General features: G+C 38.6%; 1 protein-coding gene across 1 annotated transcript; it reads right to left on the bottom strand.

Annotated features, from left to right (window-relative positions):
* Positions 1-6,489: 6,489 nt before the first annotated feature.
* vstm2lb (V-set and transmembrane domain containing 2 like b) lies at positions 6,490-23,671 on the bottom strand. Its single transcript, XM_079840005.1, has 4 exons — positions 23,533-23,671; positions 12,610-12,776; positions 11,954-12,001; positions 6,490-9,473 (listed from the first exon to the last, which is right to left on the bottom strand). Exons 1-4 carry the CDS (start codon positions 23,645-23,647, stop codon positions 9,102-9,104), a joined length of 702 nt encoding a protein of 233 aa, XP_079696131.1. The 5' UTR covers positions 23,648-23,671; the 3' UTR covers positions 6,490-9,101.
* Between the last annotated feature and the right edge of the window lie 2,012 nt (positions 23,672-25,683).

Here is a 25,683-nt window from a genome sequence, read left to right as displayed (position 1 = left end):
TCTTGGATGGAGTTTTTTTGGGTTGTATCGTGTAAAAGGCTCAGAAGAAGAATCCAATTAGAATTCTTGACTATTCTAAGGTAAGCAGCAAAATCGACTTTTGAGTCCGTCCACTTATATGACTGAAATATGCTCCTTACTTTTTATTGATCCTTTAATTTTATTGCATTATTTTTTTTATTCTCAGAGGACCTCATTAAAAGTTTTCTTCAGTTTAATCACTGTACAGAATTGCAGTGTTTGATCTACTTTAAATGATAACCAGAATGATGTCATCAACATAAACACTAGACGATTACATCAGCTCATAACAATTCATTCACCGACAGAGAAAGTCTTTCCCAAACACTGTTGCTAGAGCATATAAACATTTACATGCAGACTAACCTCATGATATTTGGCATTGTTTTCTAGCCACATTCACTGATGTTTCATAACAGGTAATAAATTAACTCGCCATTACAATTAATCCTCGTATTTCCTAATGTACATACAGAAGAAGTAGATGGATGAGATGAGAGTGAACTGTATTTATTTTTAAAATAATAAATCAATCTCCAATATGTAAGGTGACCGCACAGAAAATATTTCACCTTTTAAAAGGTGAAAACATGATAAAGTTTCTCACTCACTCCTGTGTTAAAGTCAGTCCTCAGGCGATGTGCTTTCATGACAAATTTCCTCTGACACACCCTAGATATTCAACAGATCGTCTTTCTTGCTGGCGTGATCTTCTCCTCAATCACTGCTGTAGTATACATTACGCACATCATTTATTTACTTCACTGGAATTGTAATGTCTCTAAGCACCATTCAAACATTTCCTCCAACTATTTAAGCTTAAAGGTGCAGTAAGCGATTTCTGAGACATGCTATAGAGCTAGGGCGGCCATTTCCATAACACCAAAAAGGAGGACACTTTACGGCATTTAGTGAGGCAAGAATAATTTCATAGGACTCTGGTGTACTCGCAACTACAATACAATTTTGTCCATCACATCGACTAAGGTAGCCTATCATGATACAGCCAACTGAAACAGCCAACTCTATTCATTGCCAGACAATTTGATCTACGATATATCTTGTAGCCTGACGTCGTCATACTCAATTCTAGTCAGAATTTGAGTCTGATACTGCTCCATTGGGCTGTGATTATGGGGCGTGTTTCAACTGAACCAGGAAATACCTCAATTGGATAGACCTACAACCAATCAGAGCAACGGAGCGACGCATAACGTTAGTTGTCAAATGTCAACCGAACTCAACTGCAGTGTGTTGAAGCGACCTCAATTATGTGATATACAGACCCAGAAATGCGAATTTTAGCAGGCAGCCCTGCCAAAATAACACATATTTTACCCCCCAAATGCCTTTTTTTTCCAGGAGAACCCCCCCTGGAAAGCTAGTTTTGAGTAACGTTAGCAATTGGGCGGGTTTTGTTGTAAAAACTTGGCGACCCTGTCTGCACGCACACTGGAATAAGTAGCCTAACGCTAGAAGAAAAAGATGAGTGTAAACGATCTTTGCCGGTGTTGTAAATAAAGAATTTAAGGATACACAGAGTACTTACCAACACCATCATCATTTCTGAGAGAAATAGTAAAGGTGAATGCATATACGAACAAGTTCTCCATTTAGGATTAGAACAAATTCAACCCAAGCGGCTTTGATGACGTGGATGATTACGTTACTGTTGATCATCTGTCCATCATCGTCTAAAGCCCGCCCTGACAATTTCATTGGTCCGAACAGTTTCTGTTCGGGCATAATTACTTCTTTACCGATCAAGTCCAGACCGAACTGCCCGAGTATGTTGTGGGCGGGGCTAAGTTCGGCTGGCATCCAGGCTATATATCTTGATTATATCTTATTAGACCTATGTGTGACAGAAGAGGCAAAAAAGTGTTTGTCCACAGTATTTGTATTTATTCAAGACATTGTAATGTCTGTTTCAAAAAATGACCACTGAGATGAACCTGTCTTGCAAAGTGCAAGTTTTCAGTGCCTGAAAACATAACACTTCTGTACTTCTGGAAATAACAGAAATACATAAATAAACAAAAAATGAATGCGACAACTAAATAAATACACATTTCAGTTCTTAACAAAGAAGTTCACCCTCTGCAGCAGCTCAATGTTAAGAACTGAAATGTGTATTGTAACAATGTTCGAAATGAGTAAGGAAGGAAGAAGGCAGGTCGGCTTAATGGAGACTCTGTGGCTTTTATTACTCTATTTCACACACTCTTTTAACACAGCACACGCTCACAGGCGTTTCACAAAATCAAAAGTTCTCAATCACAGTCCAGTTGCTCTCCAGAGCCCTCTTCTCTTTGTGTGTGTGTCCCCGAGTCTCCTGTCAGTCTCTCTCCCGGAAGCTTTCTTTCTGGTGGCTTACATCCGGTCTCTCCATGCCCATTCATTATTTGTTTGTTTATGTATTTCTGTTATTTCCAGAAGTCCAGAAATGTTATGTTTTCTGGCACTGTGCCAGATTATTAGTTTATTTATGTATTTCTTTTACACAGTATGACTGGTGATGCTTGACTTTACAAAGCACGGAGATTTTGTTATCCTGAAGGGATGTTGCTTCTCGAAAAAATGGAAGACCCAATGGAAGACGTACCTGCGGCTCGTCGGGTTACTTTTATGTTTTTCCGTGCTGGCAATGGCGGCTTTCCCTTGACTACTAACGTCCACTTCACAGCGACACAGTGTGCAAAATCCACGAAAAGCATCTCTGCTGCTTTTTGATATAAATTTGTGCTCTTTTGTCCATTCCGGATCAAATGAGGTCTGATGTTTCAGCATGTTAACGTTATATGACGTAGCCAGCACGTCGTGGAGGCTTGTTTACGTTTTTAACTAATGATACATCAGATATTAATTTGACACCGCTTTCAGCCAATTGTTTGTTTGACCGGTGATTTTACGGCTGCATTAGACGCTATGCAGCTGCGTCCCAATAAAGATTCTAGAGCGAGTTTTTTTAGGTCGATTCAGCGCAACTCCAAAAAGGATGACAAATGAGTGTCCGGCTTGAGGGTTTTTGTTTAAACCGCAGCCAGATTATTTTGATAGCGGCTGGTTCTGAAATAGGTCTGTCATGATAGTGTAACGGAGGCCAGCTAGTGAGAGCTGTGCAGTTAAACGCCCCTGATGTCAAGAGACGCTCTAGTGAAAAATGCAAGAGGTTGAAGCCTTTAGCCTCCTTGTTAGAGGGTCCGACTCCCATGCGGAAAGACCCGGGCTTGAGTTTAGAGCGGGCAGTGCGACCCGGGACAACAACAACTGTTACTCACAATCAATTTGTCTTTAGTGATTTTGCCTTTAAAAAAATGTACGAGAACATTTTTGCAGCAATGTGTTTATTTTGGGATGCTATTTTGAGAGCTTTTAATTTGAAAAGTTCTGAAAGACAATCAAAAGAGTGTGGAATGGATCGCTAGACACACCTTTAAAAAAGCCGTCATGAAATGTGTGGTATGATAAAACGAACAGTGAGCCATTGAAACGTTTGCTTATAATGCGGGCACCAACACATGAACAATAACAACTCAAATTCAGCTTCCTTTTTATCAAAAATAGACAAGACAACCAGCAAAAAAAGATGCAAGGCTTCATCTCGTGGTGCCGTCTGATATTATATTCTTTACAAACAGCAACAACTTCATTGCAGATGAGACGCACACCGGCTTTGCATTCACAAAACCAGGTAGGATGAAAGCATTGTTGTCTTTCCATTCTTCTTTTTATGCCCTATTTTCGCTGTGGAGTGTCGACTTTCCTCTTTAGACTCTTTGATAGTGCCATTTTCTCTCACCGGCTAGCTTAAAGTCAACATCACTCGTCTGCACACGGTGTAATCGTGTACCTCCAGCAGGCAAACAATTAAAAAAAAATGCAGTTTAGTACGTGAGGATGCTAAGGAATAATTCTGAGTGTAAAAGTAGGCTACGTCAAATAGTTCTTACAATAAGTTACGCTCCATTCACACGGAGCGTCAGCGTTAACACTTCTCATTTACTTTGAATGGGTGATGTCATGCGTTACCGAACTGAATTGTGGGTTCCGTCGCGTCGCTTCACTCGCGTTGCAAGCGGCAGAAGTTGAAGATTTCTCTACTTTTCAAGCGCCAACACAGGCTTCATCCAATCAGATCACCCTATGCAAATACCCTAGAGCAGACGCTAGCCAATTGCGTTCATGCAACCCTAGAGCAGACGCGGCAAGTAATGTGATTGGCTGTTGTCACTATGACGGTCGCATCAGCGCCAAGCTTCAGCCACGCCCTCTGCCAAGCGTTAACGCTGACCCCCCTTGTATACCCATGTATATACCCCCCCATGTGAATGTAGCATTAGGCTTCATTGTGTAACAAGCAAATTAAAATACACATTTATTATTAACACAGAGAAATAGGGTGTCAAAATTGTACCTTTAGGGGTACAACAGCTTGTAGCTGGGGCAGTACCCTTAAAAGGACACATTTGTACCTTTTTTACCACAAAAAGGTTCATAGTAGGACCTTAAGGTACGTATGTGTACTCTAAGGTACTAATATGCACCTTTTAGGAGTAAAACAGGTACAAATGTGTCCTTTTAAGGGTACTGCCCCAGCGACAATCTGTTGTACCCCTAAAGGTACAATTTTGACACCCTATTTCTCTGTGTGTTCACAATATGGAAAGAGGAAATAAAACAGTTTGTTAAGAGCATGACTCTTTTTGACATGTTTTAGCAAGGCGGTCTGTGTTGCAAGTTGGTGAATGAAGATACTTGCCAGGTGACGTGTCACTACTGCTTTATTAATTTATCAAATTTTTTAACAGAGTAACAGCTCACTCCCAGTTACAAAAGACACTGTATGTCACCGGCAATTCTAGTTGCACTTTTCATCAAATAATTTCTTAAATTATCCCTTGGCTTGACTATGTTCTGGGCCAAACTTAATTGCCGACCCCTGCTATAGGGTATGCACGTGACATCACTGTCGGCCGGAGTGGCTGCACTTACACGAACTGAGTGGCAAAAAGACTGATAGGCAGCATTGGTTTTCGCCGTGAATGCTGCGGAAAAGCACACAAAACCAGGCCTGTTACCAGAGGGGGGGGTCGGGGGGTCTTTACATCCCCGTGCCCTCCTCTGGACCAAGGGAGATCTTGATACTAGCGTGTAACTTTCTCACTCAAACCAATTCCACCTGCTGCTTCTGCTACTGTTTGCTTTTAGAGGGAAAAGCTGCCCATAACTGCTGGTCTAGGATCTGTTTTCTTCGTTATTATAGCATAGTATTAGCGAAAAAGAGTTGGCAAAAGATCCAGTGCGTAATCTGTATTTGCGCTCATCGAATGATTCGATTTCCAACGTGTTTTCGCTTTGGTGAATAATGTAGCCAATCACAGACTTGCTTGTTGATTTCTTGAATGCAATGGGCAATCGCAGGTGTTGAAGTTAGAATCCACTCACCGCTCGAGTTTTTGTCCAGTGCTGAGTTCAGCAAGCGCCATCAGGAAGTGAGTACTTCTAATTGACTTCACTTTTGTTTGTTGAAGTCTATGGGGTCGCTGTGTCCATTTCCTGCTGGAAAGTGATGTCAATGCATAGTTTCTGTTGCTGTCTATGGAGGGGTCAGAGAGCTGTCGGATTTCATCAAAAATATCTTAATTTGTGTTCCGAAGATGAATGAAGGTCATATGGGGTTTGGGCCTTCATGAGGGTGAGTAATTAATGACATTTTCATTTTTGGGTGAAATAACCCTTTAATGTGAGTAGTGAATACTGACCTCTGCTGGTCAAAGGGATAAATGATCTTAATCCAAAATGAGACACCAGCTATATCTTTTCTTCCTTCATTCTCCTTTTCCCCTCAAAACATATTAGTCTACTATTAAATATAAACAAGCATGTTAGTGTATAATTCGTTTCAAAACACCTCATTAAATCCCCCAGCACAGCAATAACATGCATGGCACAACTATATTAATTCTTACAACAATATACAACACACACGGATTGGCATTAAAACAATTATACCTAAACGCTGTTCAAATGGTGCAATGCAATTTGGACTTAATTCAACAATTCTGAATGTTCAGTGTTTTCTTGCACGTCCACAGCGGTCAGTCTGCAAAACTGTGCAACTGTTGGGACACCAAGAGGTTTTCAAACTGGGACATTAACTGCTCTTATGTTAAAGTAATGATGTCCCTTGAAAGGGGAACACATTGTAGGGTCATTTAAAGGACATTTGAAAGTTTGAAGCCCTAAAGGAGAAAATAGATCTGAAGATTCTAGGTTTATCCAGAGGGCGGCAGTGTCGCTTCATGCTCAATTCATGCACAGCCTGATTTAGAGATTTGGAGAGGATACAGGCATAACACGCAAGCATGCATCATATTTCTGAACACAGGACAATAAATCAAGCTTTGAAAAGCCTTTTCAGACTTTATAAATTACACTTACAAATAACCCACCAGAGTTCAGCATTTCGTAATTCCTTTTAATAGGTGTATGACTTAAGCTAATTGAAACAAGTGTGTTTTCAGAAATTCCAAAAAGTTACATAACTGAAACATCTGCTTCCACACGCAACAATAAAGCAGAACTAAGCAGATATACAGAAGATGCATCATTAAAATCACTTCAGCATTAGAAAACTGCAGTAGGTTACATCTGTCAAATATTAATGGAAAAGCGCATTTAGAAACATCTCTATTATAAAATACACACACACACACACACCTTTGTGGGGATTCTCCATAGACATAATGGATTTTATACTGTACAAACTGTATATTCTATCCCCTTACACTAACCCTACCCCTAAGCCTACCCATCACACACAACATCCAGCATTTTTAGATACAATTTTGTATGATTTATAAGCTTGTTTTTCTCATGGGGACTTTAATTTAGGTCCTCAAGGTGACAAGTCCCCATGAGTCTTGTGTGCATTCAGGTTGAAGTCCCCACCGGGATAGAAAAACATGAACACACACACACACACACACACACACACACTCAATTTATGATCCTGTGTGCAAAACGGTTTCGCTATGATACAAGCTAAACAAATAAATGCGTATGGGATTGAATCAGTAAGGGTTAACATCACTAACATAATATATTAAGTCTTTGTGTGTCCATCTTTTCTACATATTTCACTCTCTGCTTGCAGCTAAATTCACCTCTTCCCTCTTTGTTTCTTCTCAATCATTGATAATCACCTCTCATTTCTTCTGCTGTTTTATTTGGGGTTCAAGCGCTGAAACTCTGCTTTTGTAAGGGTTATTATTATTATTCTGACAATAAAACTGATCATGCAGACCAATCCGTAAGGCCTAGAGATTTGAAAACCTGGCCAGGTGGTAGTAGGCTAGTCTTACTCGCTACTCAGATAAAAAAAGACTCGGCCAAATCGGCCAAAAGCTACAGCGATCAAAAATGCGAAACTGCTCATAACTCCTTGAGCGTTTGTACTCTTTATTGAAATCCTCAGCTCACAAAACGACGACAAAATGTAGTTCTCCGATCGTTGAAAGTATTTAGGATGTGCTGGAGGAGACTTTACAGAGTGCTGGACTCTTGCATTGCCAATACAAGACCTTGACCAAACATTGATGCACCTCTTGATGGAAATAAATGTTGTAATGTTATTTCCATCAAGAGGTGCATCAATTTTTGGTCAAGATCTTGTATTGGCAATGCAAGAGTCCAGCACTCTGTAAAGTCTCCTCCAGCACATCCTAAAGACTTTCAATGAATTTAAGGTCTGGACTAAAAGGTGCCAATTCATGAGTGAAAAAAGGGTTCTTCATGCTCCCTCACAACCATTCTTTCACAGTTTGAGCTGATGAATCTTGAATCCTGTTTGTTTTTTTGTGTGTTTTTTTTCCCGTCCGGGTGGTGTATTGGTCTTTGTGTGTGAATGTAAGATGTGTACCTTGAATGCAATGTAAGTCGCTTTGGATAAAAGCGTCTGCCAAATACATAAATGTAAATGTAAATGTAATGCGAGGACATTCTGGAACTGTCGTCTCCACTTGAGTTTTCCGCGCACAGACTCTGAGTGACGCTGGGGAGCGAGCGGGAAAACACGGGAGCAGATTTGCGGAATCGGTGGATCTTTAGCGGAGAGAAAACAGAACACTTTTAGAGGGGATGGGTAGCAACAATAGACTGCGAGAGGGGCATCTCAGCTGATGAGGACAGAGGGGCAGTGGCTCTAGCCACCGGGCCACCCCCCTGTGCACGGCCCTGTGTGTAAGCATGCTTAATGGAGTCAATATGTAAAATGTGCCTTACTTTAGTGGAGTTTACTGGTGATAAACACCTTTAAAATGAAATTGAGTCAATGAGTGGTCCTCTGCTGCCATCTACTGGTAATAATGTTCATTTTGTCATTCTACTCTCTGATATAGTTCTTTTCACAGGTTTTGCTTTTGCATTCATTTTTAGACATTATAAAATCACTATTTTACAGTCACATTTTTGTCCGTTTTGACAAATATCACATTATGATTAATGTGAAACCCAGAAAATCCTGTTATACAAGGGGTCGCCTAGACCTTAACAGCATAGATGGCATAAAGGGTCTTTAAATGCTTGTTGATCTTAAAACATAATTGATGATTGGAGCTATATTTCATTTCTTCTTCTCCTCTCTTTGTGGTGACCATGATTTTGAAAATTGGTCAGAGATGAAACCTGACTTTTTATATTGACATCCTCAGAAAAAAAAAAGGTTTTGCTGAGCCGAGGACTTTTAAGATGTTCATAAGCTATTCAATTGTTTAAGTTACTTTTTCAGAAAGCCATACAGGTTTGAAATTACATGAGGGTGAGTAAATTATATAATTCAAATTTGTATTTTGAACTATCCCTTTAAATCTACACATTGCTGGTTCCTTATGATAGAAAAAGCTCAATGTCAGTTTAAAAAGTTATTTACAACAATCAAACTGAAGCTAATTATTTAGTTTGGACAAACTACATAAGTGATTATCTAAAACTAATTATCTGGACAAACTCCATCAGGCTTGTAAAATCAGGATTGTCCTAGTTTCATCTCTTGTTCTCCTCTTTATAGTGTGCAGTTTTCAGTGTGTCTCTGACTGGTGTTTCTTTCCCGCTCTGGTCTTGTTCCCCTCGTGGAGCTGATGATGAAGCCGATGGGCTGCTTGCTGTGTCCTCTGCGCTGCTTCTTCCTTATGGTGGATCGTCTGATGGTCTTCAGGACCTGCTTTCTGCTCTGATGTCTTCTTCTCCTCTTCTTTCTGCTGCTGGTCGCTGGAGTGCTGCTCACTAATATGAATCTTCTGTTTTACCTGCAGATACGCCTGAACTCTGTGCCGCTGGGTTTGGCTTTCACTGAAGTCGATGACTCGACACTCGTACGTCCCCTCATCTGATGGTTTGATGCTAGATAGACGGAGCTTATGTGAGATGTTGCTGCCAACCACTTTTACCACCTTAAAACAAATATAAAATATGATTATTGAACATTCACATTCAAGCTAGCAGACACTCCCACAAAGCAAGTCATTTTAAGCCAATTAAGTTTGGGAATTAAAGAGGCCATATGTAGAATTCAGAAACATGCGTTATTAGCGACACCGGTGGCCGCTAAGTAAACTGCAGCCAGCAACTTACTGCTCATGCACACTAGAGACCTGCGCGGGACGGATTTTCCCATAGGATTCTGTCTTGCTCCCGCAAAAAATATGTTACCTTCTCCCGCTCCCGCCAGCATAAAAGTATAATAGTATTTTTTCTGTACATCCATGAAACTGTTTCAAGTCATTTAAAATTAAAGCAAGAGTGTGCATGTTTTGGCGTGGCAGAATGTGCGCTCCCTTAATAATTCCTTAAAAGCTGACATCTCAGTTCAGCGCAATCTCACAAAGCTCCGTTATGAAGCGGAGGATTTTTTCCAGCATGCAGAAATCAGCACTGAACAAAAACTCACTTTGAGCTGAGAGTGGATACTATCTTAAATGCGTCTGATTGGCCATTTCGATCAAGAAATCAACACATATGTCTGTGATTGGCTACATTGCACAACGCTGCAAAAACATGTTATAAACAGAAACTCTGCCCATGCTTGTGCCTGTAAATCGTTTTTATTTTGTTTTAGTGTTTTTTTTTTATGTCTTACTTTCAGATATGGGTCCCGCGATAGTGCAGGTCTCTAATGCACACATAATGTACAAGAGACTGAACGCGATTCAAGACCCTGATATACTATTTTTATTCTTCACTTATTTCAGCGATATACAGTACAGTTATCAAACATCCAGACACTGTCTGCTGCTGTGAACAACATTTAGATGAATCTGTAAATATGTGCTGCGCTCTTTCCTCTCAATGACAGAATAAACACAACAAAAATGACAGCGGTGAGAAAACAGCAGTTCTGAAAGCATCTGATCATAGTGATGGGGATATTTTTACACCAGCTCTGCGATTCACCAGCATTATGTTGACAGATGAGGTAATTAAAATTACACTATGATAGTTTGATTATAAAGTATATAAGCATTCATTTCGTGTGTCACTGAACGATAGAGAGGCTCTCGGGAGTGCGCGTTAACAAATCTGTCTACAGGCTTTCATAGACAACCTAGGAAGTCGGGGAAGGTCTTGTTTTTTACATGACGTTACACGCTGTTCACACATTAGCAGTGTTGGGCACGTTACTTTAAAAAAGTAATTAGTTATAGTTACTAGTTATTTCTTACAAATAGTAACTGAGTTAGTAACTGAGTTAACTTCATTATAAAAGTAACTAATTACCAGGGAAAGTAATTACTGAGTTACTTTTTTTTTTTTTTTCAAAACTTTGATGCCTCCAATATATTAAATATGTTAAATGAATGAATTGGAGACCAAATAGAATAAATAGTTGTTATAAAACATTGTACATTAATGTACACTATTGTAATGTTGCTGTGGGACAATGTGAGAGACACCTATCAAATTCAATACATTATTGTAAATATTATCAATAAGCCTACTATAGTGTAAATATTATCAGTACTATACTACTCCTTTGGTAGTGGAGCTCACGTTATCGCCTGGGTTTTTAGCCACTAATTTTGTGGCGGCATGTGATGATGTGAGGCGCTTCATTAGATTACAATTACTTGCCACCGACGTGGAGAGACTCTTTCTTCCTGCGCATAAGTTGCACGTTACATAAACATTCTTACCTTTCACCTCAACGAGGGAAAAGTAGCGCTTATACTTCCAGTTTGCGAAAGCTACCTTTGAAGTCGTTGGACTTGGTGTGTGTGACTGTGCATATGCGTGTGTGTCATAGGTGTGTGTGTGTGTGTGTCAACCTATCAACCGCAACCTTGTCTCCCACACACCAATCATCATCAGTTATGTGTACCATGAACACGCCTGGCATGCACACACGCACGCACGCACACACGAACGAACGCACGCACGCACGCACGCACACACACACACACCAACAACCAACAACAACCAAGAAAAACGTTGCAGGTTGATTGACAGAGAGCCTGTTCGGATGAAAACCGCTTCAGTGAGCTCAATTATAGTAACGGCGCGTTTTTTTTCTCAGTAACGCTAACGGCGTTGTAACGGGAGAAACAGTAATTTGTTTGATTACGCGTTACTGAAAAAAATTATTCCGTTAGTAACGCCGTTTATCTATAACGCCGTTATTCCCATCACTGTGCAGAATCACTGAAAAATTAATTAAACGAATAGGCAAGAGTGACTATCAGTATTTCAACAAGAAAAGGCAAAAGTGTGATCAGAATGTGCTGATTAGAATGTGCTGTTTAAAGATCATATATGTTAATAATATTTTTTGAATAACGCAACATGTAATACATCAGAATATAATGCATATGTAAAGCTGCACATTAAGCACTTGTATTTAGTCAAATTAAGAGAAATTTCTAAATGCAAAACTCACGCTTATTTTATTCGCCCCCATTGGTGTGTTTTCCTGTGGAATCACCTGTAGACACACATCGACATTTAAAACCAAGAGCTGAACTTTAATTCATTCTAGCATTCCTCGTGTGAAATTTTATTAGAACTATATAACTATATATTACATCATTTCGTTGTATGTTTTTTTTGAGCAATGAGAATAAAAATTGCTGGTTCATCATGACAGAAAAAGTAGAAAATTGTGTCCAATTGACACGCCACATGGTTTGTAAAACTGTCACATGATTTGAAATTTTAATTTTTTAGAAATATTATTATACTTTATAACTGGTATTGAATAAATTATAATCATATGTATTAATATAATTTCTCCACCATCTTGGAACACCAAGGTATTACCACAATGCCCCAAAAATGTGTTACACTGGCTGATTTGGTAAAATAAAATGTATAAGTAAAATAAAAAATATGTAGTTGCATTTATAACAATGTTGGGTAGAGTTTACAAAGCATTCAAATCTGTTGCAGTGCAATTTTTATTTCAAAAACAAACTGCTTGATAACCTACCATATCTATTGAAAAGAATAAGTAATCATCTTTAAGAGATGAAAGCAACAAAATAAGGTAACGTAAAAATATGCGAACAAATCAAAGGAGAGTGTGCGGCTTTCCTGATTTGTTGTCCATGCAGGTTGCTCCGCCCAGTCTCTGCTGTGTCTGGTGTACCACCACTGGATCTCCAAGGAGACGGAGGAGGAAGTAGCTCCTCTGAAGGAGCACGACATCTCCACATCATCACCAGCCTGAGAGACCATGTCACGAGGAACCTCGGTGAAAAGAGCTGAAGAGAAAGAGATAAAAACTATTATTAGCCATCCTGCTCTCTAGCCATTATCATATTGGTTCCGTGAATCTCTTCACACAGATACTTTCAGTCGTGTGTGTGCGTGTGCATGTGTGTGTTTAAAGGTCCAATGCTCAAGAGAACTAATTGCAAACAAGACTGGAGATAATTAAGCAGATTCATTTGAGGACAAACAATATAATTCATTCATTAGTATAAAACACACACACATAGAGAGAGAGAGTCTGATGGCCTAAAGGGACTCCGTTCTCCATGTCTTCATTCAATTCTGATATTTATTTCTAAATAAAGTCTTTCACCTTAGTCTTTATTAATCAAAAATCTTCCACTGAAAACACATTGAAAGCTGGAAACTGCAGTGAATTGTATGTATAGGTACGTTTTTGGAGTTTTGCAAAAAATGTAAGTAGAGGCGAAAAATAAATAATATAAAAGAAATAATTAAGAAATAACTGATCACAGACAATTATATTATTAAATATTAGCCTAATGCAAATGGTACCCAATATGGTACAGTATGCATTTATTTCAAGAGATTTTTCCCATATTCATTCTTTGTGTGCAAAACTACTTTCATGCATCACGGTTTAGGCATCTCGCTTAGAAATGCTAAGGATGTTTTTCACTACATTTGTCTGGCATAAAACATTTGATGTTCGGGTAATTTAGCAAAGTGACCTGAAACTCTATTGCACTCAACAAACCTCAAAATACCATATTTATTGTAGCGTCTGTAGGAATTGTGGACGCAGACACATCGTTTAATGAATCTTCCAAATGATTCGATCAAATGAACATCCCCTTCACAAAGCCCAATTCAGCTCCAGACCCCAGGAAATCGACCATCGATCACAAGAGAGATGGAGGCTCCATTCTGCCCGGAGCTACTAGTTTAGTTAATAATTAATCGATTTCTTATGGACTTGTGACCAAAACTTAGTTAAAGAGGACAGAGGACTCGTTGTGATCACAAGACAAAGAAACAAACCAGATCTCTGTCTTTTCAATGACCGGTAAATTAACTCCACGTGACACAGACACATTAACTCACAGAAACTGTTACATATGGAGTGCATCAAATCACTGATTATTGGACTTTCATTCAAATAGCCTTCGACATTGCTTGTTAGTGTGTTACAACTGATACACGTGACTATTATGCATGTATATTACTCCCAATTCATGCAATTATATAACTATTGAATGAGTGGATGAAAAGGCACTGTGTTTGATACCTGTGTGTTCGTATGGTTATAATCCAACAGATGAGCTGAATGAAATCTTTATAGAATTGATCATGTCCTTATAGTAAGAAATTAGGTCTAAATTTACTCTCTGCTTAAGAGCAGGAAACTAAATTACTACAGATAACCCAATTTTATGGGAGGGGTGGAGACACAGTCACCCCTGAAGCCTAATTGGCCAGAACCCATCCAGGGGATGGGCAAATATTTGAGTTTAATCTCAGAACACGAACATAGAATTCAGTTCTGTTCACAGCAGTTCGGTTCCAGTTCACGTCACAGCTAGTTCGCGGCCTGTTCAGAGCCAGCAGTTCGAGCCGGTTCAAGGCCTGTTCGTTTAGAGATGAGTTAAGTCCTAGCAGTTTGACCAGAATTGAGTTCTGAACGGAGAGCTCCCAGGAGACGATTCATTCAGGCCATCTGCTTTTCTCTCACTTTCCTTTCTTTTACTTAAAGTTTATTTTCTTTCCGTTAAGTCTCGGGTTCTGTTAAGTTCTGCCGCAAAAGTTTCTCAACAACGAGTTTCTAACAGCGCGCTTCAACTTCAAACAACGCCCACAAGACTTTCATCCAGCCGCCAACACGCCACGTGAACGCTGGAAGAGTAATTTGCTCGGCTGTAAAATAGACTCTCAAAATTCCCTATGAATTCATTAATTCATTCATTTGAACTAAATATACATGTTTCCCTTTAACAGAGCCCCCTTTAAGTTCTTACGAATAAGTTAAGGTGTAAACATTAATTCTGAATTATTTATAAATTATAGTGTCATTCGAGTCTCTTTCATTTTAATTCAATTCCCCGTTGAGTTATTATTTTATCTGACTCATAGTCGCTACATTATGATTCAGCCATTTGACGCACACTGTGGCACTGCTAGCATTTTGAAGCTGTGCAGCATTAGTATCACACACACACACACACACCATGTAAACATATTTTCCCTTTGCTTCTTTGTAATTACTCCCTGACTTCTGCCTTTGTCTCTGTAATGGGAATGTACAGTGTGGCCATCTGTTTTCATTGTTTGGAGAGAGAAAGACTGTCGTCCTACAGTTTCTCTGGTCATTAATATGCACAGTCTCTATTCGTTGGAATGAACGCAATTATCCAGAGTCTCACATGGCGCAGCGTTATTGTCTGAGAGCTGATCTGACCAGTGCTCACACACTCATATTGAACATCTCTTGATTTCCAAAGCTGTACACGCTCATCACACCCAGAGCACACCAAAGCACTAACCTGTGGCAGAAGTTACACTCATCTCTCTTTTTAGATAACAGTTTATAAGCACTACACATCTTGACACTGCATTTTTCTCACTCAAATGGCATCCAATGCAAATGAATCCTAGGATAAAGGCATCTGCTAATTGCATAAATGTAAATGCACATTTTCTTTATGTGTGAAATGACTCTACACCGCTGGATTTAGCTTGCACGTCGAGATTCTTGAACATTAGAGATACACTCACCTAAAGGATTATTAGGAACACCATGCTAATACTGTGTTTGACCCCCTTTCGCCTTCAGAACTGCCTTAATTCTACGTGGCATTGATTCAACAAGGTGGTGAAAACATTCTTTAGAAATGTTTGCCCATATTGATAGGATAGCATCTTGCAGTTGATGGAGATTTGTGGGATGCACATCCAGGGCACGAAGCTCCTGTTCCACCACATTCCAAAGATGCTCTATTGGGTTGAGATCTGGTGACTGTGGGGGCCATTTTAGTACAGTGAACTCATTGTCATGTTCAAGAAACCAATTTGAAATGATTCAAGCTTTGTGACATGGTGCATTATCCTGCTGGAAGTAGCCATCAGAGGATGGGTACATGGTGGTCATAAAGGGATGGACATGGTCAGAAACAATGCTCAGGTAGGCCGTGGCATTTAAGCAATGCCCAATTGGCACTAAGGGGCCTAAAGTGTGCCAAGAAAACATCCCCCACACCATTACACCACCACCACCAGCCTGCACAGTGGTAACAAGGCATGATAGATCCCTATTCTCATTCTGTTTACCCAAATTCTGACTCTACCATCTGAATGTCTCAACAGAAATCCAGACTCATCAGACCAGGCAACATTTTTCCAGTCTTCAACTGTCCAATTTTGGTGAGCTTGTGCAAATTGTAGCCTCTTTTTCCTATTTGTAGTGGAGATGAGTGGTACCTGGTGGGGTCTTCTGCTGTTGTAGCCCATCCGCCTCAAGGTTGTGCGTGTTGTGGCTTCACAAATGCTTTGCTGCATACCTCGGTTGTAACGAGTGGTTATTTCAGTCAAAGTTGCTCTTCTATCAGCTTGAATCAGTCGGCCCATTCTCCTCTGACCTCTAGCACCAACAAGGCATTTTCGCCCACAGGACTGCCGCATACTGGATGTTTTTCCCTTTTCACACCATTCTTTGTAAACCCTAGAAATGGTTGTGTGTGAAAAACCCAGTAACTGAGCAGATTGTGAAATACTCAGACCGGCCCGTCTGGCACCAACAACCATGCCTCGCTCAAAATTGCTTAAATCACCTTTCTTTCCCATTCTGACATTAAGTTTGGAGTTCAGGAGATTGTCTTGACCAGGACCACACCCCTAAATGCATTGAAGCAACTGCCATGTGATTGGTTGATTAGATAATTGCATTAATGAGAAATTGAACAGGTGTTCCTAATAATCCTTTAGGTGAGTGTAATTATTTATATTGTAATAGTTTCAACCTCCACAAAATACCAAATATATTTATTTTTATATTACCAGTTATAATTAACATTAACAATGAATTATTCCCAGTTATTAACTGCTTTTTATTTGTTGTATAGTACAGTTTAATTTTCTTGTGCTTTGATATAATTCTGCAACTGTCAGTTGTTGTAATTTGTGGGAAGATGTGATGGAGGAGGAGAATTTATATATGTGGGTCACGTTTAGTCGATAAAACACTTCCTCAAAGGATACACCTGTGAATACTAGCTCATGACTCAGAAAGCCTCCTCACTCCTCGATCATCGCCTCCTCCCGGTGCAATTAGAGACTTGAGATGTCAAGATGGCTGAGCTCGATCCGGGTCATAGGATGGAGGATGGAGGAACGAGGAAACAAGGAGGGATATTGAGAAGCCCCCAATGATTTAAAGGTGCAATGTGTAAATTTTAGCGGCATCTAGTGGTGAGGTTGCGAATTGCAACCGCGCACCACTCACCCTTCCCTTTCGGAGCACATAGAGAAGCTACAGTGGCCGACACAGGACAAAGATGTCGTCGTCTGAGACAGAGGAGAGAAGCTAGAGCTCTGTAGAGCAGTTTGTCCGTTTAGGGTATAGAAACGCAAAATGGCGACTTCACTGTAAGGGACCTGTGGTGTATGTAGATAGAAATGGCTCATTCTAAGATAATAAAAACATAACTGCTCATTATGTAAGGTCTTAATACACCACTGAAAACATAGTTATGTATATTGTATTGCATTTCTATCAATATATCCTCCTAAATATTACACACTGCACCTTTAATAGGCAGCATTTGCTATCAAGGCATATTTAAATATGATTCTGACATGCATTGTTGCCTTCCTATCTCTGTATACGGCAAAAAAAAAAAAATCAGATTTCAGATTCAGCCAGCTTTTATTGCACCAGTGAATGACATGCAATGTTAGAATAGACCTACAGACATGCAAACGTTACCTATTACAGCAACTCTCAAAAGGTTTACCACTTAATGACAGAAGTGAGTGTGAGAAATACGGAAGTTGTTGACACCACCGTGCTATTTGTTCCCTCACCTCAAAGGGTTCATTGGTTTAATCTCAGCTGGAGGAAGACCTCCATACAGATGAAGACAGACAGCATAGGTCACACCCAGCTGAACAAAACCCCCTGTAGTCATTATTAAACCAGCTCATGCTGACCTGAGAAATGGAGAGAAATCACAGCTGACCATGATATGGCAATTTCTGTGCTGCAAATGTTCCCGTGTTTCAATATACCGTTTTTAAAATGGAAATCATGATGGTTTTTTTGGTAACACTTTACAATAGGTTTCATTTGTTAACATTGACTAACCATAAGTAATACATTTGTTACTGTATTTGCTCATCTTTGTTAAAATCCAGCCGTTCATAGTTTGTTCACGTTAGTTCACAGTGCATTAATTAATGTTAACAAATACAACTTTTGGTTTTAATAATGTATTAGTAAATATTCAAATTAACATTAAAAAAGATTAATAAATGCTGTAGAAGTGCAGTTCATTATTAGTTCATGTTAACTAATGTAGTTAACTAATGAAACCTTATTGTAAAGTGTTACCGTGTTCTTTTATATTCCAAATAAGAGCATTGGGTAACACTTTATTTTAGGGTTCAACTCTCGCTAATATTTGCTAATTACAGGTTAGGGTTAGGTTCCAGAATCAAATCACTGAGAGTGCTTCTGAAATTACTGAGGGTGCTCTAGTAAAGTGCAGATAGGCTAAGCAACCATAGCAGTGTACAGTAAGAAATATATGAATATTTATTTACAAGTCATCACTTTAACCAATAATTGGAATTTCAAAAATATTTTGCAACAAATTGTCTATTTATCTATTAATCTGCCGTTACATTGCTTTAATGCGTTACTAGTATTTTAACATGTCATCTTCCCGAGAACCCCAAAAAAAGGTTTTGTGAATTTAGATTTTTTTTTCCAGTCATTACATTGTTTGGAGCATAAAAAACAAATAGTTTTTTTTTTCACTATGTTATGCCACCAGAACCCATTTATTGAGAAAATTAAAAGACATGAATAGACAAATAATGTTATTTTCTTTTCATTCACCAATCTATTTTTATGCTTCAAGTTTTTTTTTTGTTTTTTTCATCCAAACTTTGTATAAAGATGATGCTCAATGTTATGAAAGATACAGAATAATTTGATATACCATTTTACTTTATGCAATATGTGGGTAAACATGGCCATAAATGCCATTCCCATTAGGCAATGCATCTATACACTGTATCTAATTTGCATATTAATGTGTTTTGGGTTAATATGTAATGTAAAAAGACATGTAATAATATTTTCATAAGAATGTCTTATATTTTATGAGAATATCCAGACTTAAAACTATGTATGTTGTCAGAGAAATTCGCTAAAATATTGTGTCCTCTACAAAGGCAAAACCTCTATTCTGGGTCTCAGGATGATATTTCTGTCTCGTGCAGAGTGGCATTTTTATTTAGATGTCACTTCCGAAACTTTGCGGTCCACTTAGCAACAAGTTTTATTCAATTAATATTATAGACTGTAGCCTCGAAAGTGAGCCAAGATCGGTACGATCACTAAAATCGTTGCTTTGTCAGTTCATTGCGATCTCACAAAGTTCCGTTATAAAAATGAAGTTGTCAACAATAAATCTCTTACTTACATCGTGTCTTGACTTTATTTGTTAATGAGATGTTTTGCGAGCCTGCATTAACTCAGCACTGAATATCCTAAAAAACGTTTTGAAAAACACGCTGTAGATGCATTTGATGCTCTCCAGGGCTTGGACACAAATTTGCAAATCTGCCCTGTTTCGCCAATATTATTACAGTATCAACTGAGGGTGCTTTTGCTTGCGTTTGAGGGTGCTTAGCACTAGCTCTAGCACCCCCGTAGAACCGGGCCTGGCTTATTAGCATGCATATTACTAGGATATTGGCTGTTTATTAATGCCTTATTCTGCAAGATCATACATCCCTTAAATTCTAATACCTAAACTTAAACGCTACAAAATATACCTAACTATTAATAAGCAGTAAATTAGGAGTTTATTGAGGCAAAAGTCGTAGTTAATAGTGAGTAACATGTGTTCCCCATACTAAAGTGTTACCGAACATTGAATTTGAAATCATTTTGTTACCTTGTTTTGAGTAGAAGTTCATGTTTGTCTGAGTGCTGCACTAACTTCTGCAATGAAAAACTGATAATTTATTCAGATTTATTCCAGATGTCTTCATTTTTTCTCTCTCTAATTAAAATGGTTGAATCCAAACATGTTAGTCAGAAAGCTGTAAGTATCATCAAACGATTTGATGAATTCTGTGATGTTTTGAGGTGTTGGTCCTCTACAGTTACTATACTTCCTTAAAGCTATTCACAGATCTTATTAGATTGTTCACTCAGCTTGTGAACCTCCTCACTAAAACACGAGGCCATACAGATATCGGGACTACCTTTAACTTTTAATTGACTCCCATTGGAGAGGCTGGCGGCACAAACCTGAGTGTTTCAAGGTAGCCAATCAATACTCTGCACATACACAACGCTCTCATTTCTATTGATCAAAGACAGATGAACAGCTCAAAACTCCACAGCAATCACAACATTAACCACACAAGCAGAGGAAGAACACTTACACAAACCTGAGAGTGACTGTAAAAAATGGCCTTGAAACTATTCCAACGAAAAACAAATCCATGTTCAAGATGTTTTACAGAAAAGTATTTGAGGAAACAATTACTCCACAAATAACTGGCCACTGTTCTTTTTTACACCAATGAAGGTTCTTGACAAAAATCTCTCCAATCCCTTGCGTGCGATGAAATCGAATCTGTATTTTCGATATTGAAGCTGTACTGTAGTCAATATCCAATGTATCTACATCAGTTGCCATGACTTAATTGTCAGAGCAATGTCAAGACACTATCTGTCGGAAAAAAGAAAACTGGGAATTTTGCGCTGCTCATGCCCATCATGACATCGTGTCACAACAATAGTGTCAGAACAATTCCCAATGATGGCTTGGAGAAGAAGACCATGAAAAGATATTACACTTTATTTTCTGTCCAGTTGTTATATCCTTGCAGGACTGCAATTCAGTTTTGTTTGATTAAATTTGACTAAAGACTTATTGAATGTGTCTTAAAGGGTTAGTTCATCCAAAAAGGACAATTAGCGCATGATTTACTCATCCTCAAGCCATCCTGGGTGTATATGACATTCTTCTTTCAGACGAATAAAATCTGAATGAAATAAAAAATGTCCTGGTCCTTCCAAGCTTTATAATGGCAGTGACTTGTTGGGTCATTTTTGAAAACTATAAAAGTGCATCTATCCATCATATAACTGCTCCACACTGCTTCGGGGAGTTAATAATGGCCTTTTGAAGCAAAGTGGTGTGTTTGTGTAAGAAAAATATCCATATTTAAAACGTTAGACTAAAATAACTAACGAAAAATAAAATAACTAAAAGAGTAACCCCTGACGCGGTATACAGGAGCATCACAAGCTTTGACGCCTCTCGCGGACAGGGCTGGGCAACAAATTCAAGCCCCTCTTCTCTTATATCGAAATCCTCCGCCATTTCTATTTAAAAATTCTCGTTTTAGACTCTAATTCATGACCTGTGTTTTGTTTTGCTCTATCCTCTGGGCTTCTGCCTTATACGCATGCGTCAGGGGTTCAAGGGTCAAGGGTTACCCTTTCGCCGTAAAGCGTACGGCGGTCCGCCGGAAGTTAGTTATTTTAGTCTAAAGTTTTAAATATGGATATTTTTCTTACACAAACGTGCCACTTTGCTTCAGAAGGCCTTTATTAACTCCCCGGAGCCGTGTGGAGCAGTTATATGATGAATAGATGCACTTTAACCCTTGAATGCATGACTGTTTCGCCAAACATTCTTACGCATTTGGGTCTTTAGCGACCCGGATCTATATCTAACATGGATAGATACCTGTCGCGATAATATATAAAACTCCTGATATTAGAGCAACAATTACAGAAGAATAAAATAAAACATATTTTGTTACCTTTTGGAGCTTGGAAGGGTTCAGTTTGAGCAGATGTTTTATACCATCACCACTGTCCTCGTCAGAACTAATTTCCCAGTACATTCTGCATCTGGATCATATTCGTGATCTTACGCATATTCTCAAAACTAATTTTCAACGTCTTGAAAATCAATATTTTGATCACTGACCGCTTCCTTCATCAGATCCACCATCAAGTGCCAGTGAGTCTAATATTTGAATGTGTTCAGTACTTGTTCTCCAGTAAATTGCTGAGCCATTTCAAGTTTTGCAGATTATAATTATTGTTTCGTTTTCTGCCTGCGGTAAGTATGAGTGAAGCGTCACTTCATCATTGTGCATCAGTCACCTTGTGGAATAAAGGCGAATTGCAGTTATTTCGTCATTATAGATTAATTTATTATTGTGCAGGAAAAAAATACGTACAATCTTACACACCTCAGGTCGTTAGCGACCCTATACAATTTTGACAAAAAACTAGTGGAAAAACAGCCATTCAATTATAATTGTATTATTTTTTCTTGTTATATTGTTTAAAATGGATTGATTGAGGAATACTAAGAAGGTTGATGTCTAACTTTAAAAAATGAATGAGGAGGAGGGCAGTGAATGACGTCTCAGGTTGCTAAAGACCCAAGGTATGCATTTAAGGGTTAATGGACTTCAAAAATGACCCAACAATTCACTGGCATTATAAAGCTTGGACATTTTTAATATAACTCTCATTTTATTCATCTGAAAGACCAGTATCGTATAGGATGACTTGAGGGTGAGTAAATCATGGGCTAATTTTCATTTTTGGGTCAACTAACCCTTTAATTCTGTTGAAGTTTGATTGAAGTTATAGATAAAAACATAGTTGAATATTTGTCGTTTCCATTGTTGGTGCATAGGACGCTGCCATTAATAGAAGCTTTTTTAATTTAAATATAAACAGTTCAACAATTATGAAACATGAAATGGCAAACATGTAAAAGAAAACACAAAAATATTTAACCATTGTTTTGAACACTAAATATTTAATAAATTGTATAACTTTATAGTAGCCTATGTGTTATAAACGTGTGGGAACCTGGCATTTATGGGAAAAAATACTCATAACTGTCTAAGAAAATGAGAAGACAGATCAAACTTTCAATATACACTACCCGTCTTAATAAACGCCAGAGTGGTTTTATTGTGTTAATTTGTTAAAATTACAATAATGTGAGTTTCGAGGACATCATTTTTTTTTAAAAAAAGAGAAAGATTTCTCTATTTAAGGCAGCTTTAACGAGGTGTTACGAACAAACGAAGCCACTGCTAGAAAAAAAGCGTCAAGGGAATTTTAAATCAACAAACCTTGTTTCGTTGTGACAATTTGCTCCAGGCTATTTACATTCGTTTTAATTATTTGGTTTGAGTTTAAAATGCTTCAACATATTTATGTTAATAGCATTATTTATCATAAAACATGTTCTCTCCTAAGAAACTTTATATCAGAAGTTTATAAGAAACTTTCAAAAACAAGTCATGCTAATGGTTTCTACTGTTGAGTTAAACACTTAATAAAATCAAAAACAGAAGCTCAAAACTTAGAGAGCTGCCAACCCAGACAGGATTTGGTGTCAGTTCGCGCATTAATGACGCCTCAGAAATGCTGTCTAGGTAGGAAGCTCATTTGAGACACATCCCACGACACTCAAAGCCGTTTCATTAGTTTCCGTTCCTCACGCCTACCGTTTCCAGATACGTGATTGTCCACCGCCAAATTCGCGCTGATTTGGGCATAAAGTCCCACCGAGTGTAAAATCCACAGCATCACTCCAAACGAGCCCATTTCTGCTCTATGCATGCATCAGATCAGCTGAGCGCTTGTGTCGGTCGGTCAGCGTCTGTGTTCCGTCACACTCCACAGCGCACTAATTGCCCGCGCGGCTGTGGCGGAGGAACACACGGGGAGGGGCGCGTGTATGTGATGAGGTCAGGTGAATTATCAATTAGGCGAAGGGATATAAACTGCTCGCACTATCAGGTATGAGACCGGTGCAATGAAAGTCACTTTCTGTGTGAAAACTTAACATGTATTGCCCAGGATTAAGAATACTTATGTTTTGCAAATTGTATGATCATATGTCATAACTTATACATTTTACACTTGCATGTCAGACTAGTGGCCTTCTATTAACCTCATATTAACACAAAACTTTATGGTGCGTTCAAGTCATGTTGGAAAGAGCGGCACATGAATACCACCGCAAACTAAGGGGAAACTCAGCTTTCTTTAGGCAGCGTATTTCTGAGGAGGTGGCATGTCAGTGAGACAACATGGCGGACACAATGCAGCGTCTATATTGACAAATTTGTTCAAATTAATGTTTTTTTTCTCACATTCACAATATAAATAGCTGTGTTGAATTCATGCTGGTATTGTACAACTAGCGATTCGATTTACAGAACCGTCATAAGTTGAATAAAATCATTAATGGGGCGGTTGGTTATAATTTAACTTTTTTAACTGCTGTTAACTGCTTTTTAAGGACTACAACAAATGGCTGGAATGACTAAACACGCTTCTTCCCGGGTTGGTGACATCACAAACCCTAAAATGTATATAAACCCCGTCCCCGGGAACACGCAACAAAGGGGGTGAGGCCATGTTGAGAAGAACTATTGCAATACTCAACACAAATGCAATAGCATGTCATTAAAGCAAGATGACAACATAACCGTAATTAAACCAAACTATACCTGTTCTGTCTTCATGCTGCATAAATTCTCTGGCTCTGTGCGTCTTACAACAGTTCCCACACAAGCGATTTATAGATCATCATGACAGAACATATTAATTAATGATTTGAAGATAGTTAACTCCACATCAGCTACATAAATTCAACCATTCAGAAACGCCCTGTCTCATTCTACATGTTGTCACTTTTTCTTGAGTCTCTCCATCATTGTCCGACTTCGGTTTGAACATAAAAAGCTGAACAGTTTCAGACATTTTCAGTGCGTGTCTGCATGAGGTAATGGGAGCTGCTAACACAAACTCTTGAAGCCCCGCCGTTTTCTTGAATGGGGGCTGGTTACAGCAGCTCATTTGCATTTAAAAAGACACACACAAAAACAGTGCGTTGACAAGTTTAACATGCTATAAAAAATTATCTGTGGGGTATTTTGAGCTAAAACTTCACTTATACACTCTGGGGACATAAGATACTTATTTTACTTATTTTTCACCCAAAACGCACCTGATGCACATTCTTTGTTCATCATGTTAGAACTAGAAGTAGAGTAAAAAACTCTTGCTGAAGATCCTGACGCAACTATAATTATGACTTCCCAAATACGAACTTCCCAGGAGGACGTGATTAGATTAATTAGATCCAAGGGGCCGTTTACACGACAATTATAAAGTTTTCTGCATTTTGGCCGTTGAAAACTATTGAAAAATTTTTTTTGAGAACAATACGTTATCATCTCCGTGTAAACTACAAAAATGTGAATTTGTGACAACAGTGATGTCCTGCACATGTGCATTACGTGTTCAGTCTATAGGCGACGGCGTGTAGTCAGTCCTTCCAGAAAAATGCGGCTTTTTTTTGTGATTGTTGCGGGCAAAAATCCTCGATTATGTGGCATGTTTTCTTAAAAAATGCGATGGAAAATGCAATTTTATGCGATAAAACTTGCAAAAACTGCGGTTTGTTGAAAAGGAGAAAAAAAGCACTACATCACAGAAAGTGCTGGGAATATTTAAGTTCTCATCTTGTTTTATTGAAGACCTTAATAAACACATGGCTCAAATTTCCAAAACATTGAGTCAAACAAGTTCTGTAGCTTTACAAAAGGAATATGCTACAACTTCTGAAAAAATTAATAAATAACTTC

This window comes from Gobio gobio (assembly GCF_949357685.1).
Source record: "Gobio gobio genome assembly, chromosome: 17".
Classification (NCBI taxonomy): domain Eukaryota; kingdom Metazoa; phylum Chordata; class Actinopteri; order Cypriniformes; family Gobionidae; genus Gobio; species Gobio gobio.
This window is presented reverse-complemented; position numbering and strand designations above follow the sequence as displayed.